The 15153-nt window shown below is 39.6% G+C and overlaps 1 protein-coding gene across 1 annotated transcript; it reads left to right on the top strand.

Moving 5' to 3' along the window:
• Positions 1–4289: 4289 nt before the first annotated feature.
• Positions 4290–5234, top strand: LOC138384212 (olfactory receptor 10A3-like). The gene has a single exon (XM_069469519.1). It carries the CDS (start codon positions 4290–4292, stop codon positions 5232–5234), a length of 945 nt encoding a protein of 314 aa, XP_069325620.1.
• Positions 5235–15153: the final 9919 nt, after the last annotated feature.

Here is a 15153-nt window from a genome sequence, read left to right as displayed (position 1 = left end):
TGATTTTTTATTTTCACTGTTTTTAGAGACAGGGTCTTGCTCTGTCTCGCAGGCTAGAGTACAGGGCTGTGGTGCAATCCTAGCTCACTGCAGCCTTGAACTCCTGGCCTCAAGAGATCCTTCTCCTCAGCCTCCCCAGTATTTGGGACTACAGGTGTGTGCCACCAAGCTTTTTTAATTTAAAAATTATTTTTTGTAGAAACCCTGTTTTTAAGCTTGTTTTTAGCTTGTTTCTTAGACTTTAGTTTTCCTTTTCTATTTTGTTTTTTTGGGCAGTTTTATGCAAAGAATGCTGTGTGTATATGATTGCCAAGATTTTGGAATTTACTGATATTTTATTTCTGACAACACCCATAATCAAATTTTATAAATATTCCATAGATATTTAGAGACAAAAAGGTATGCTTAGTGCAGTAAAAATGTTCTTATCAAAATTTTATTATTCAGATTCTCCCACTTGAATTTCTTTGTTGTTTATCTGGTCTCTCAAACTTTGAGGAAGGTGTGATAAAATCTCTACATTTTGATTATTGTTACATCAATGACATATTGGCTTTGAATTAGAGGTTGATATTAATATTATTCCCTGTTTATCCTCTTTATCATATGTCTGAAATGTTTTTTCATACACTTTTTATTGAAATATGATATAGATATAGAAAAGTGTCCAAATCATGACCTACATCTTTATGTCCTCTCACAAATTATACATCATCTGTGCTACAATCACTGACATCAGCACATAGAACATACCAGTACAACAGAAGCCCCCATGGGATGTTATGGGGTAGGAATCATACAAAGTCCATATTTAGGCAGCTTTTCCTATGGCTGGAGTAGATGACTGGTTAATTCATGGGCATGTAATCCCACCATGGTGAATGCTATTGGGGGGGTCCTTGGACTGGATCCCGTGAGTGAGAACTCTCTTTCCTCAAGATCACTGGTACATTCCCCACTGCACACAGATTAGGCAGAATGTGTTACTAGGTGTTGTTGGCAGCTGTATTGCCACCAGGAGGGGAAGGCTTCCTTGAGAACCAAACCTACTCCACGAAAACAGAGATGAGAAGAAGAAAAGAAGATGCTTGGCCTGAGTGCATCATCTGCATCTGGATAAAGCCAAGCCTGCAGATTCATTCACCTCTACACTCTCCTGGGGCAAAGCCTCTGGTCTCCTTCATTGCTCAGGCCAGTTTAGACTGAGCCCTGAGTCCCCGATTCTCATTTATGCCCTATAAGGTTAATATCATTATCTTTATTTTACAGAGAAAGTACTAGAACTAGAAAGTTCAGTGATGTGCTCAACGTCATACAAGTCAGTCCAGATATTTTGACTCCAAGTTAAAAAGCTCTGTGTATGAAATTAACTGTTTTGACATTTTTTTCTCAAAATTTCCAGTAACTCTATATTTCTTTTCAAAAAGATAAAAGTTCTGGGTTGGGGGAGCATCCAGGCTTTCTATAAAGAGATGTCAATCTAATTTCCTTAACTTGTTTCCCAACATTGCACAAACTGTGAATTCTGTCCAATCAAATGCTAGGTCATCTGCCTTTGGTCACACCCTCACCCCACCCCTCCCTTCTCTCCCTATTGACAACATTCACTCAGCCTCTGCCTTCACCTCCTATGGGGAGGTGTCATGGTGGAATTGAATCTCCTGTGTGAAGAGGCGTCATTCCCCATAGACTTTGGAAGGAGTGTGTGCTCTTGAGCTTTCTCACCTGAGGGGCCAAGTTCAAGCCTCGTTAGTTATACAAAAATACAGGAAGTTCTTTATGAAGTGATTCCATATTCTCCAGGGAAGGATTCTCAAGTGCATATGATTCTTTGTCAAATAATGTTATAGAACCAGTACACTGAATCACTAAGTTGTATTTATGGATAGGTGACTTTTGACTAGAGGTGAAACTTCTGATAAAATAGCATGAAAATTAAAGAGACAGAGTCAATAGGTAAGAGGTGTAGATTCTGCTTGTGTGCCTGTTGCTTGTGTTTCCATTTATAGTTCTCCACATCGGTAGTTGGAGATGCTGTTAAAGTGATGTCTCAGCGCTCAAGAATTGCTAGGAATGGTTGAAAGATTTGAATCAGTGGACATTTTGTTTTGATGCTAGTTAATTTCTTTCCAGAGAAAAGTTCAGGTGATAATTAGAGGTATAAGTATTTTCCATGCACTAACATCAAATCTTGGAAGTTTGCAACTGAAGGGAGGGAACTTGGTCAGTAAGTCCAACACTTATCTCTTTCTCTCAGAAGGCTGAAGGGAATGATGTGCCTAAGTATTACATGTCAGTGAGTTTTCCAGACCATGATTAGGGTCTTTCAAGTTGTAGGGGAAAGATGGAGTATTTGTGGTCAGTTGTTCTTTACCACTTATGACAGTTTTGTTCTACTCCGTGCTCTTAACAAGATCTATAAAAGTTTTCTATTTTTTAATATGGTACTCTACATTTTCTAATTTTCAAAACCCATCCACTTTTATGTATTTGGGACTGAATACACATTGTTTTTTTTTTCCCCTATTAGAAATGAGCTTGAAATATTTGATTCTGCAGAGCCTATTTTACTAATTTAGGAGATTTTTTTGACATCCAAAACATAATTACTGTGGTTAATATGGGCATTTGGGTTTGATACATGACTGTGTTCAAACTTGGCAACAAATCAACTTGTCTTCTACCGTCTGCTAATGTCCTACAGATCTGCACTCCAGACAACATTCTTTGTCTTCAGCTTGCTGTATCCATCTGTCCTTCTGGCTTCCTCATTTCCCATGGTGAATTTCCTCCGGTTTTCAAAACATCCCTCAAAAGCCAAGAGGTGTCCACTTCCATGGTGTCATCAAGCACATTTTGAGTTGGGCAAGTCAGCTTTCGTCCTTATGCCTTCCTCCTCCCACCTAATGGCTATCCCATCCAGGACATTCTGTGATTGTGGTTTTCTCCTCTTTTTCAGAATTAATCCTTCTGCCATTTAAATTTCTAAAGCACTTGCGCTTCCCACTTATGTTGTGTAATGGCTTTACTTTTCTTTTAGACACTCTTTTGTAGGTAGAATCTTGATTTTCTAATATTTTTATTCATTTATTCAACCTATATTGACTTAGCATCTATTAAAGGCCAGGGACAGTTGTAGGCTTTGCGTATTTAACAAAGAACAAAGCCAAATCTTTCCCTTCCTTAGGTTTGTATTTTAGAGTCATTTAGAATTTCCTATATGTATGAATTTATATATACATTTAAGTAAAAATATGTATTTAATTTCAGTTGGTGAGAATAGAAGAAAATATAGCATGATAGAAGAAGTAGGACATAGAGAGTTACTGGTTACAGGGTCAGAATCTATTTTTGGAGTATGGTTAGCCCTCTGTTGAGGTCTGGGCTCAAATATTCACCTGAGCATACAGAGCCTAGAAAATAGTAGGTGGTCAGTTAGTGCTTGTTGAATAATTAATGATCAAATGAACTTTATAAGGAGGAAAGTGAGAACGGAGAGAAGAGAGAAACAGAGGGAGAGAGAGAGTGGGAATTTTTAAATTACAGGTTCACAATGACCAAAAAAGTGGGCTTTTTCCTATGTCATCAAGGTCACTAGGATGAGGCATGGAGAATTAACCCTAGAAGTTTTCCATCTGGGCCAATCCCAGTATGCTTGGCTAGATCCAGGTGAGCAGAAATCAGCAAGCCTGAAGCCCATTCACATAAGCCACAGATCACTTAGGATAGGTACATCTAAACCACAACCCCCTTTATGTGTTTCTATAGTGTCATCACAGGTAATCAAGTCACAGTCACTGAACCTAATGAATATTTGCTTTAACTTTGAATTTTTTAGTTATTATCAAAATTATTGAGATACCCTTTTCAATCTATCTACTTTTTAACATTTTATTTTTTGTGGTCTTAAATTTCATATTTATTTAAAATTGAGAAAAATGGATGTTATGTATAACTATGCTGTAGGAATGAAACCTAAGTGATAAAATATTTATATTTGCTTTAAGACTATGTTTCATTTTCAGCCTACATAGTGTAAAAGTTGAAGTAGAACTTTGATATTATTTAGTACTCATCAAACCATATTTCTGAGCTTTCATATGGGAAAGATTCATTGTTCTAAGAATTTGGCCATTTTTACAAAATTGCCTAAATAAATTTCTGACAGGATGAGCTCTGCTTCTCACTTCTGCTAAGAAGTTCTGGGATGAATGCAGACTGGACTGTGACTTACTTATATACCTTACACACTATGTTCATAAAGTGAATATAGGGTTCCACTACTGAAAATGAGAAGGCAAAATCAAAGCTCTGTGGTTGAATTTATCCTGTTGGGTTTTTCTAACTTTCCTGAACTCCAGGAGCAGCTCTTTGGGGTTTTCTTGGTGATTTACCTGGTGACCCTGATGGGAAATGCCATCATTATAGTCATCATCTCCCTGGATAAGAGCCTCCATGTCCCCATGTACCTGTTCCTCCTGAACTTATCTGTAGTGGAAGTGAGTTTCAGTGCAGTCATCATGCCTGAAATGCTGGTGGTGCTCTCCACTGAGCAAACTAGGATTTCTTTTGTGAGCTGTTTTGCACAGATGTATTTCATTCTTCTTTTTGGTGGGACTGAATGTTTTCTCCTGGGGGCAATGGCTTATGACCGATTTGCTGCAATTTGCCATCCTCTGAACTACCCAATGACTATGAACAAAATGGTTTTTATGAAATTAGTAATGTTCTCATGGGTCTCAGGGATCATGGTGGCTACTGTGCAGACCACATGGGTATTTAGTTTTCCCTTTTGTGGCCCCAATGAAATTAATCATCTCTCCTGTGAAACCCCAGCAGTACTAGAGCTTGCATGTGCAGACACCTTCTTGTTTGAAATTTACGCCTTCACAGGTACCATTTTGATTGTTATGGTACCTTTCTTGTTGATCCTTTTGTCTTACATTCGAGTCCTTTATGCCATCCTGAAGATGCCATCAACCACTGGGAGGCAAAAGGCCTTTTCCACGTGTGCCTCTCATCTCACATCTGTGACCCTCTTCTATGGCACAGCCAACATGACTTATTTGCAGCCCAAATCTGGCTACTCACCAGAAACCAAGAAACTGATGTCACTGGCTTACTCACTCCTTACACCTCTGCTGAATCCACTTATTTACAGTTTGCGAAACAGTGAGTTGAAAAGGGCTTTGATGAAATTATGGCAAAGAAAAGTGTTTTTACACACAGTCTGACTGTGGTTGAGAAACCATGTGCTATTTGGCTACTACCCTATTGTACTTTAATTAAATTTAATAAATGGTGAAAACATATCACAGTTTGATGTGAGTATGTTTAATTTGTTGAGCTCTTCACATTTGAACATATATCAAGGGATCTCTCCCTTTCAATAAAGTCCTGCTGTCACTTGTTTTCAATAAAAACAACATATCATACAACAGTCTATTCATCCACTCCTCTATTATGAACTTCCACATCTTTACTGGCTTATTTTCGTTAAGAGAATGCGTGAATAGATACTTTGTTCCATATGTTCGTATGTACTGATGTGTTTATACACGTGTGATAGATTCGTTAGAGTGGGACTGATGGGATGAAATGCATATGTGCTTATAAATATTAATAGCTATTGCAGAATTACTTTTCAAAATGATTGTAGCTGCTTCAGACTCATCTGAAGGCCACTGTGCTTCTATAACAAGGTAGATCTTCAAGAGACCAACAAACAGATAAAATTTTTATTTCTGGAGTGAATATTTGTTCCATAAATAAGTAAAAAATGTGTATATATTTTGGGGGCCCAAACTGGTTCTACTTCACAGACTCACAAAGATTGTAATCCAAAAGCAGATTTTTCTGGGTCTTTTTCCAAATGTTCATCCAATGTTGGTGACCAGAGGATTACATGGAAATTTTCCTGAAATCTCATTTCATAGAATTTTTTCACTTACAGACCACTATTGTAGAGACTCATTAAATTTCCATTTCTAGGGCAAAATGCCCCAGACACTTTGTTTATAAACAATGAATGATGCATTTCTTCTTGTTGTTTATTGTGGGAAACAAGTATTATTAGCTAATTGTGAGTATTTTCTATGGTTTTGGAGCCAAATCACTGACTCAGTGGTCTTTCCAGAATGAATAATTCTACATGTTGAAACAATTGAACATTTCATGCTTACAGAATAGAATGGTGGGATAATGAAGAAAAGCACCTAAGGAGAGTAGAATTGTGTGGGAGAGAATCGGGGGTCCCTCTGCCAATCAAGCTGATCGTGAGGTGTTTCCTAATTCTAAGCTCAAGACGCCATACACAAGACTTAGAACCATGAAAGGAGCTACTGATGAATCTTTCCCCACTGAGGACTTTATATTAGTTTGAAATATACAACATAACCTGGAATAAAAGACTGCTTTGAAATTTTGTGTGATTCTTCATTTATAGTTGCGTGGTTAATGTTAAGTACGTCTTGTGGATCCATCTCTCTCTTTTCCATTATTAGGGGCTTATTAGCTTGAGCTTTCTTAATACATTTAAATATGTGATGTGTTTGGTGTTTGATTGCCACATTTGATAATAAGCTGTATGAGGACAGTGACGGTATGAATTTGTTCATACTGTGTACCACCTGCCTAGCACGGCACCTGGGACAAAGGAGGTCCTTAATAAATACTTTTTGAATTAATAAAAAGAGAGTGGTCTGAGGCAAGATATTAGCCCCAAGACTTGGAGTAGACTTGGGATATGGGATAGGCACAAGACTTAACCAAACAGAACTCGTCACAGAACAGTGCTCAGGAGGAAGCCTTAGGAGACCTGAAAGGTAGTGTGCAGGGGGGTTGTTACTTGACTGATTTTTGTGTGTATGCTCAAGTTCCCTTAGTGTTCTGCTTGCTGCATTCAGCCTTCAGAAGACATGGCCAATATCAATAAAGTGGTTTTAGCAGTTGCATCCAAGATTTTGGGCATCTCTTTACCTGTGGGTATAGTCAGTGATGGGGAATGTTCTCTTTTTTGTGATACCAAATTTGATATGTTTGTGGTGGATTTCCAATATGTCAGAGTTAGGAGTAACTTTAATATCTCAGGGAACACCTAATGTCTGATTTCCCCTTATAATATAGACAATAAACAGTAATTTAAAATCTTGAATTCTTCTTCTTATGGGGAGGTCTTTGACTCCTGAGGTAATCCTAAATACCTTCCCAAGGTCAAGGGAGTCATGCCCATTCTCTTTGAATTTGAAGCTGAGTAGTGATCCATAGTCCGTGGATGGTCTTTGGGCTGACAGTCAACTGAAAATACGAGGTCAGTGACTTTTGTGAAAGGAAGGTGCTATCCTTTGGATACATGTAGATATCTATATCAACATATATATCTATGTCTACTGATTTATAGATATAAAATCTTATCTAATTGAAATATAACATAGCAATCTTTGTTGGTCAAACTTCTAAGTCTTAAAAGTGTGTGTTTATGGTGCAACAGTACATCTAACACCTGGTGGATGATGGTGGTGGGCTTATTGTGGTTTGGGTTTTCGGTGGTGGTTCTGTGTTCATAGACTTTTTCATGCTACGTGTTTTTTGAGTGCAGGCAGACAGACTGATTAGGAGTAATTTAGATTTTTTTTTGTTTTTATTTTTAGAGATAGGGTCATTCTATGTTGCCCAGCCTGGAGTGCAATGGCTATTTATAGGCAAGATCATAGGACATTACAGGCTTAAGTCTGCGGGTTCAAACAATCCTCCTTCCTCAACCTCTTGAGTAGTTGGAACTGTAGGTACATGCCTCCACACCTGGAGGAGAATTGCCTTGTGTGTTAAGAAGTTTATTGGCAAAATTGGCATTATGTGTCTTTTAGTCTTTTAAATTTTTGTTATAATTTATTGTGCAATCTAGCTAGAAAAGAAAACATCACTGAATCATTTTAGGACTATTTAACAATCATATTGGATGTGGGAAAAAGGTTGGGATAAATTTTAATTAAGTTTCTATATTATTGGTTGAAGTAATAATTATTAAATAGGAAGTAATTCAAATTCACATGACAATTAAAAACAGTTTGTGTGAAATGGTAGTGATATTGATTAAGATTAGCTGTATATGTCTGCTAAATGTTGAAGGGAGTCTTATAATTTTTGCATCTTATTTAGGGATAGCCCCTACACACATGTAACCTGGTGACATCTAGACTTTTTTGAGTTTGTGATGGTTTAATAAATACCAACTCATTTTTCACTGAGTCTTTATTACATATTAAACTTGGCTTAAACATCTGAATTGCTCTTTGGTATTACTTCAATTCACATAGAATTGATTCAATTTCTGTTTAATGAATTATAATTAGAAATCAGGTTACATTAATTCTAAATGTATATGAGCGTATTTGTTATTAATTTATTGATTTGTGATTTTTTTCCTTGAGGAGATAGAAACTGTCCTGCATAAGGTTGTTAGGGCTGCCACAATAAAATACCACAGACTGGGTGGCTCACACAAGAGGAATTTATTTTCTCACAGCTCTGGGGATTGGAAGTGTAAGTCAAATGTGCCAGCAGGATCGAATTCCTCTAGGTCTTTCTGCTTGACTTACAGATGGCCCCCTTCTCGCTATATACTCACATGGCCTTTTCTCCTTGTGAACTCACCCCTGGTGTCTCTTCCTCTTCTCCTAAGAACACCAGTCATATTGGAATAGGCCTCTGCCTTTACGACCTCATTTAACATCGACTTCCTGTTTTAAGACTTTGTATGCAGATACAGTTACATTCCAATGTATTGGGGGTTAGAGTTTCAACATATGTGTTTTGGAGGGACACAACTGAGTCCAAGACATATCACTAGTAAATATGATTGGCCTTGGTCAATGGGAATCCTTATTGACTGAGCCTTTGCATAGCCTTTATCTCTGTTGCTAGGGCACTTTGTTCTTGGGGGCATCATGCCAGTACTGGGGTGGCTGCGGACATAAATAGGCTAACATCAACTGGCTGAGTCATTTTATCTCTTGACTGGGTCTTATTGTGAGATACAAAGACCTTCATGCCCACTGCATGTGTCCATCAACATGCACGTACCCTAGACCTCCTTGCTGCCAAAGTTCCTATCTTTTCTCCCCAGATCAAGTCAATGAACTCTTGCTTATCCAGTCTTCTTTATCAGCCTTCTGGTCCAGCACCAATATTTCAAGCAAACAGAAGCCAAAAGGAAGCAGGCATGGCAGTTCTGATGTCAGATAACTTAGTCTTCAAATCAACAAAAGTAATGAAAAACAAAGAGGGTCACTATATAATGGTGAAGGGTACAATTCAAGAAAAAGACATAACAATTCTAAATATTCATGTACCTAACTCAGGTGCACCCAGATTCATAAAGCAAATCCTACTTGGTCTAAACAAAATGATAAACAGCAATACCCTAATAGCCAGGGACTTCAACACTCCTCTGACAAAACAGGACAGATCTTCCAAACAGAAAATAAACAAAGAAACAATGGACTTAAACAGACCTCTAGAACAAGTGGGCCTGACTGACATTTATAGAACATATTAGGCCAGGCGTGGTGGCTCACGCCTGTAATCCTAGCACTCTGGGGGGGCCAAGGCGGGAGGATCACTCGAGGTGAGGAGTTTGAGACCAGCCTTAGCAAGAGTGAGACTCTGTCTCTACTGAAAATAGAAAGAAATTACCTGGACAACTAAAAATACATATAGAAAACATGAGCCGGGCATGGTGGCGCATGCCTATAGTCCCAGCTACTCGGGAGGCTGAGGCAGAAGGATTGCTTAAGGCCAGGAGTTTGAGGTTGCTGTGAGCTAGGCTGATGCCATGGAACTCTAGGAAGACTCTGTCTCAAAAAAAAAAAAAAAAAAAAGGGAACATTCTTCCCCAAAACCACTGAATATACATTTTTCTCATCAGCTCATGGGATATTCTCTAAGATCTACCATATCCTAGGCCACAAAGGATGTCTCAACAAATTAAAAAAAATAGAAATTATACCATGCATCTTCTCAGATCACAGTGGAATAAAATTAGAAATCAACTTCAACAGAAACTCTCATCTCTACACAAAGTCATGGGAACTAAACAACCTTCGCTGAATTATTATTTCATTGAGGAGGAAGTCAGGATGAAAATCAAAATGTTCTTTGAACTAAATATTAAAGGAGACACAAGTTATCAAAGTCTGTGGGACACAGCTAAAGCAGTCCTGAGAGGAAAATTTATATCCATAAATGCCTACATCCAAAAGACAGAAAGATCACAAATCAACAATCTAATGAATCATCCTAAAGAACTGGAAATGGAGGAGCAAACCAACCCCAAATCGAGCAGAAGAAAAGAAATAACAAAGATCAGAGCAGAATTAAATGAAATCAATAAAAAACTATACAGATTAATAAAACAAAAAGTTTGTTCTTTGAAAAAATAAAATTGACATGCCTTTTGCTAGATTAACGAGAAGCAGAAAAGAAAGGACTCTAATAAGCCCCATCAGGAATGGAAAAGGGGAAATTACAACTGATACCACAGAAATACAAAATATCATCTATGAATACTATAAAAACCTCTATCCACATAAACTTGAAATCATGGAGGAAATGGACAAATTCTTAGAAACACAAGGTCTCCCTAGGCTCAGTCACAAAGAAATAGAATTCCTGAACAGACCAATATCAAGTACTGAAATTGAAGCAGCAATAAAAAACCTTCCTAAGAAGAAAAGTCCCAGACCATAGTATTTCACACCTGAATTTTGCCAGACCTACAAGAAAGAACTGGGCCTATCCTGCAGAAATTATTCCACAACATTGAGAAGGAAGGAATTATCCCCAATGTGTTTTATGAAGCTAACATCACCCCGATACAAAAGCCAAGAAAGGATGCAACAAAAAAAGAAAACTATAAACTGATATCTCTTATGAATATAGATACAAAAATTTTCAACAAAATCCTAGCAAACCGAATTCAGGTACTTATCAAAAAAATAATCCATCACTACCAAGTGGGCTTCATCCCAGAGATGCAGGGATAGTTCAACATATACAAATCTATAAATGTAATTCACCACAAAAATAGAAGCACAAAGACCATACGATCATCTCACTAGATGTAGAAAAAGCATTTGACAAAATTCAGTACCCTTTTATCATATGAACACTTAACAAAATAAGCATAGATGGGACTTACCTAAAAATGATATAAATCATATATAACAAACCCACAGCCAACAGTATACTGAACAGGGAAAAATTGAAAGCGTTCCTGCTTAGGACAGGAACCAGACAAGGTTGCCCTCTATCACCACTTCTATTCAACATAGTGCTGGAAATTCTAGCCAGAGCAATCAGACAAGAGAAGGAAATCAAGAGCAACACTTAAGTGCACATATAGTAATAACATTCATTGGGTGTCGGGCAGATGGTAGTGGGGAGGAAGGGATGGGTATATATACAACTAATGGGTGCAGTGTGCACCGTCCGGGGGATTGACATGCTTGAAGCTCTGACTCGGATGGGGCAAAGGCAATACATGTAACCTAAACATTTGTACCCCCATAATATGCTGCAAAAAAAAAAGTTGCAGAACATCACCTCACCCCCAAAGTACCCTGATCCCCTTTGTAGTCAATGCCCGTTTCACACCTGGTAGCAGGCACCACTTCTCTGTATCATCACACACTAGTTTTCATGTAAATGGAATAATGCAGTTTGAATTCTTTGTGTCTGGCTTCTTTCACATAGTACAAAGTCTGTAAGGTTTATCAATGTGAGTATCAAGCGTTCATTGCTGAGTAATATTTCATTGTATGGATGTGCCACAGTTTGTGTATCGATACTTGATTTGTTTCCATTTTTTGACTACTGTGAATAAGGCTGTTCTGAACATTCGTGCATAAGTCTTTGTGTGGCTATGTTTTCTTTTTTCTTAGGTAAATTACCTAGGAATGGAATACCTAGGTCATAGGATAGGTGAGTGTTTAATTTTATAAGAAACTGTTGTGAAGGGCACACTGAAAGCCCCAGCTGAAGCATTATACAAAGTATCCATGTAACAAAACATGGATACTTGATATTTTGAAATAATAATAATAAGAGAAACTATCAAACTGGTTGCAACATTTTACATTCTCACCAGAGGCGAATGAGAGTTCCTTACAGGGCTCATTCCTGAGGCCTAAGGGGATTAGAACCCGCCACACCAAAGTATGCTGCTTTGCGCACTGACTGTTCTGATCTGAAGGCAACTGAGAAGCAGCAGATGTGGACGGGGCTCCCTGCCTCTCCCTTTCTGCCTAAAGGCAGGGCATAAATTTCCCATGAGAAAGGTGCTCTTCCAAGAAGAAGAGAACATTTTAATATCTTAACTTAGAGCCTACATCACAATGTGGCTCTGTTGGATCCTGACCAACCCTTCCTAATCTCTGCTTTCTATCCCTGGGGAAACTGACTTCTTTCCCTCTAACTTCAACTTCATTTCTCATTTATGGAAGTTGCCCTTCATGTCAGAATCTGGCTCTGACCTCCAGCTTCCCTCTTTGACTGGGTTACAAACTCCTCTTACTGGTGATACTATATTTGGCCTTTTTGGGTACCCCCCTGCTTTCATCTCACCACAGGCCTTTTATCTCAGTGCAGGCTGCACTCTTATCAAGTTTACCTCAGTCCTGTGAACAAGCCCCAGAAAAGCAGGTTGGGGCAGGCCACGGCACCACCTTCCTGCCTGAACACAGATGCACTGGAGGGCCTCGGGCTTGTCCTTCATCTTGGGGACGCAGGAACACGTAGTAGAAACCAAACCTCAGAGTTGCCCCCATCACCACTGTAATTTTCCCATGTGCTTTGCCTACCTGTTCTTCTGACCACCATCTTGGTAGCCCTGGCTAAGTCAGCGGGGAGGTTGAAGGCCTCCTTTTCCTTCAAGGTCATGTGGCAAAAGCGTTCAGAAAAGACAGTCTTGAGCAGCAGAGACAGATACCTCCAAAATGGCTATGGGGCCTCTGTCTCAAGAGGAGCTTTGAGCTTCCCAGCCCCACGTGCTGACTCGGTCAACACTGACCAAGGTGTAACGCAGAAGCCAGTGACCACTGGGAGGTCCCGGGAGCACCTTCTCAAAAGGCCCTTGCACAGCAGGGGATCGACTGGGGCTGGGCCCTGCCTGTGTCAGGCAGAAGGAGGCCTGGAAGCAGGATGGTGAAGGTGTGTACTCAACTTTGCCTTGGTATCTGCCTCCCTCATGGGTGGGCAAAGCTGTAATAAGGGCAGGGAACTCTGGTAGCTTGATGCAGAAACTCCCATTCATTCATATGCATTTCTAGTTACCCTTGTTTCTCAAGAGTTTGCTGTCAAGAAAGACTGTATGTGTAGAGTGAATGTGTGGGTGTGTGTGTGTCTGTGTGAAAGAGAGAGAGAGAGGGAGAGAGACCATAGACCATACCTACCTAGCTTTGTTTGTCTCTCTCTCTCTGACTTCCTGTTTTGCCTACTCATGTCTTTTCCTGATATCTCTCTGTATCTCTTCTTTGACTCTTTCTGCTGTTATTTCTGTTTCCACCCTTAGTCTCTGTCTCTTTTGTCTCTACCCCTTCCGTTTCTGGTACTCAGTGGCCCCAGTTGTTAGTTTAGCCCATAGCCAGGCCAGCTTTACAGGAAGGGAGGCCTGGTTTCATCTCCGGCCTCCAACCTCTAATTAAAGTGTGTTCTTATCTATCTGTGACTCTCTGGCCTTTATTTTAAATAATATGTGTACTGTATATCACTACCTATATTCATCAATTTTAGGTATTATAAATTGACTTCCTATTCTAGTACATTCTACCACTACCCTTTCAACATGATTATTTTATAAATTTTAGTTAGATGAATATTCAGCAGTAACATTATTATTTTTATTCTGTTTTTATAGAGACAGGATCTTGCTCTGTTGCTCAGGTGGGACTGCAATGGCACTGTCATAGCTCGTGATAACCTTAAACTCTTTGAATCAAGCCATCCTCCTGCCTCAGCCTCTCATGTAGGTGGGACTAAAGGCACACACCCCTTAGCCTGCCTAATTTTTAAAAATAGTTTTTTTGGGGGAGGTGTCTCACTATGTTGCCTAGGCTGGTCTTGAACTCCTGGCCTTCAGTGATCATCCTACCTTGGCCTCTTAAGCACTGGAATTATACCTGTGAGCTACCTTGCCTGGCCATATTATTATTTCTCTGCAAATATTATTCACAACTGGGTGTTGTAGTTTGCTATTACATTTCCTGTCTTATTTTTTGTTTTTCCTATAGCTAGTAACTTCCTTATTTTACTTTCATTTATCTAGTTTTCTTGGAACTTGCCGCTAGTTTTTCCCACCTTCTAGGAGGCTCTCACTAGGTCTTTCAGAAGGCCAATAGCATCAGGTAACTTATCCGTCCTCTTCTCTTGGAGACATTCTTTCTGGAGAAATCCACTCTGCTCAGGGCTTTCAGGGCCTCTCCCTCTCCAGGCGGGCTACCCAGCTGCTGCCAGGAATTTGTTTTCCTCTTTGGATTCCTATTTCATACAGTTCCTCTCTTCTTCCTTGTTCATTTTGGTCGAGAATATTCTCTAGTTGCTTCAACAACTTGAAGAAATGGTTTCATGTCTGAGGATGTGGTGGAGACAGTGGAATTGGAATTCTTTTGTTTCTCAAGTGAAACTGTCCCAGGCTGGACTGGGTCTGGTTGCAGAAGTGGGACGAGGCCCTCAGGAGAGAGATGGAAAAGCTGCTGGGATCTTTTGGTGACAGAATAGTTCATGCTTTCGGCCCCTCCCTTGTTTCTTAACTTTAATATATGGAGGAATGAGGTTATGTCCCCACTGGCGAGCAGTTGCTGAGCCCACAGACAGTCAGACGGAGTGTGTGGGTGTTTCTGCTTCACAGAGGCCTGGTGGGTCCTTCTTCTGCTCCAGCCCCATGTATACATGTACTGTACAGTAGGTGCCTGGGTGGTCACACCTATGTATTTAATACCACCCCACAAACATAAGTGAACTAGTGGTTTGGGCTAAGAGGACCCGGGCATGGCCCACAGAGCTGTCTGACCAGAAGCAGGATCTGTTTCATCTCAGCCCTCAGGGCCTTGCTCCCTGGGGTCCTGCATTGGGGGCTGAGTCATCCCAGCCTCACCTCCA

Source organism: Eulemur rufifrons, chromosome 6, assembly GCF_041146395.1.
Source record: "Eulemur rufifrons isolate Redbay chromosome 6, OSU_ERuf_1, whole genome shotgun sequence".
Taxonomy (NCBI): domain Eukaryota; kingdom Metazoa; phylum Chordata; class Mammalia; order Primates; family Lemuridae; genus Eulemur; species Eulemur rufifrons.
The sequence above is the reverse complement of the archived record's forward strand: the minus strand, read 5'-3'. Positions and strand labels throughout refer to the sequence as shown.

Coding starts and splice junctions, on each gene's coding strand:
- LOC138384212 (XM_069469519.1), top strand. CDS start 4,290: ATGAGAAGGCAAAATCAAAGCTCTGTGGTTGAATTTATCCTGTTGGGT.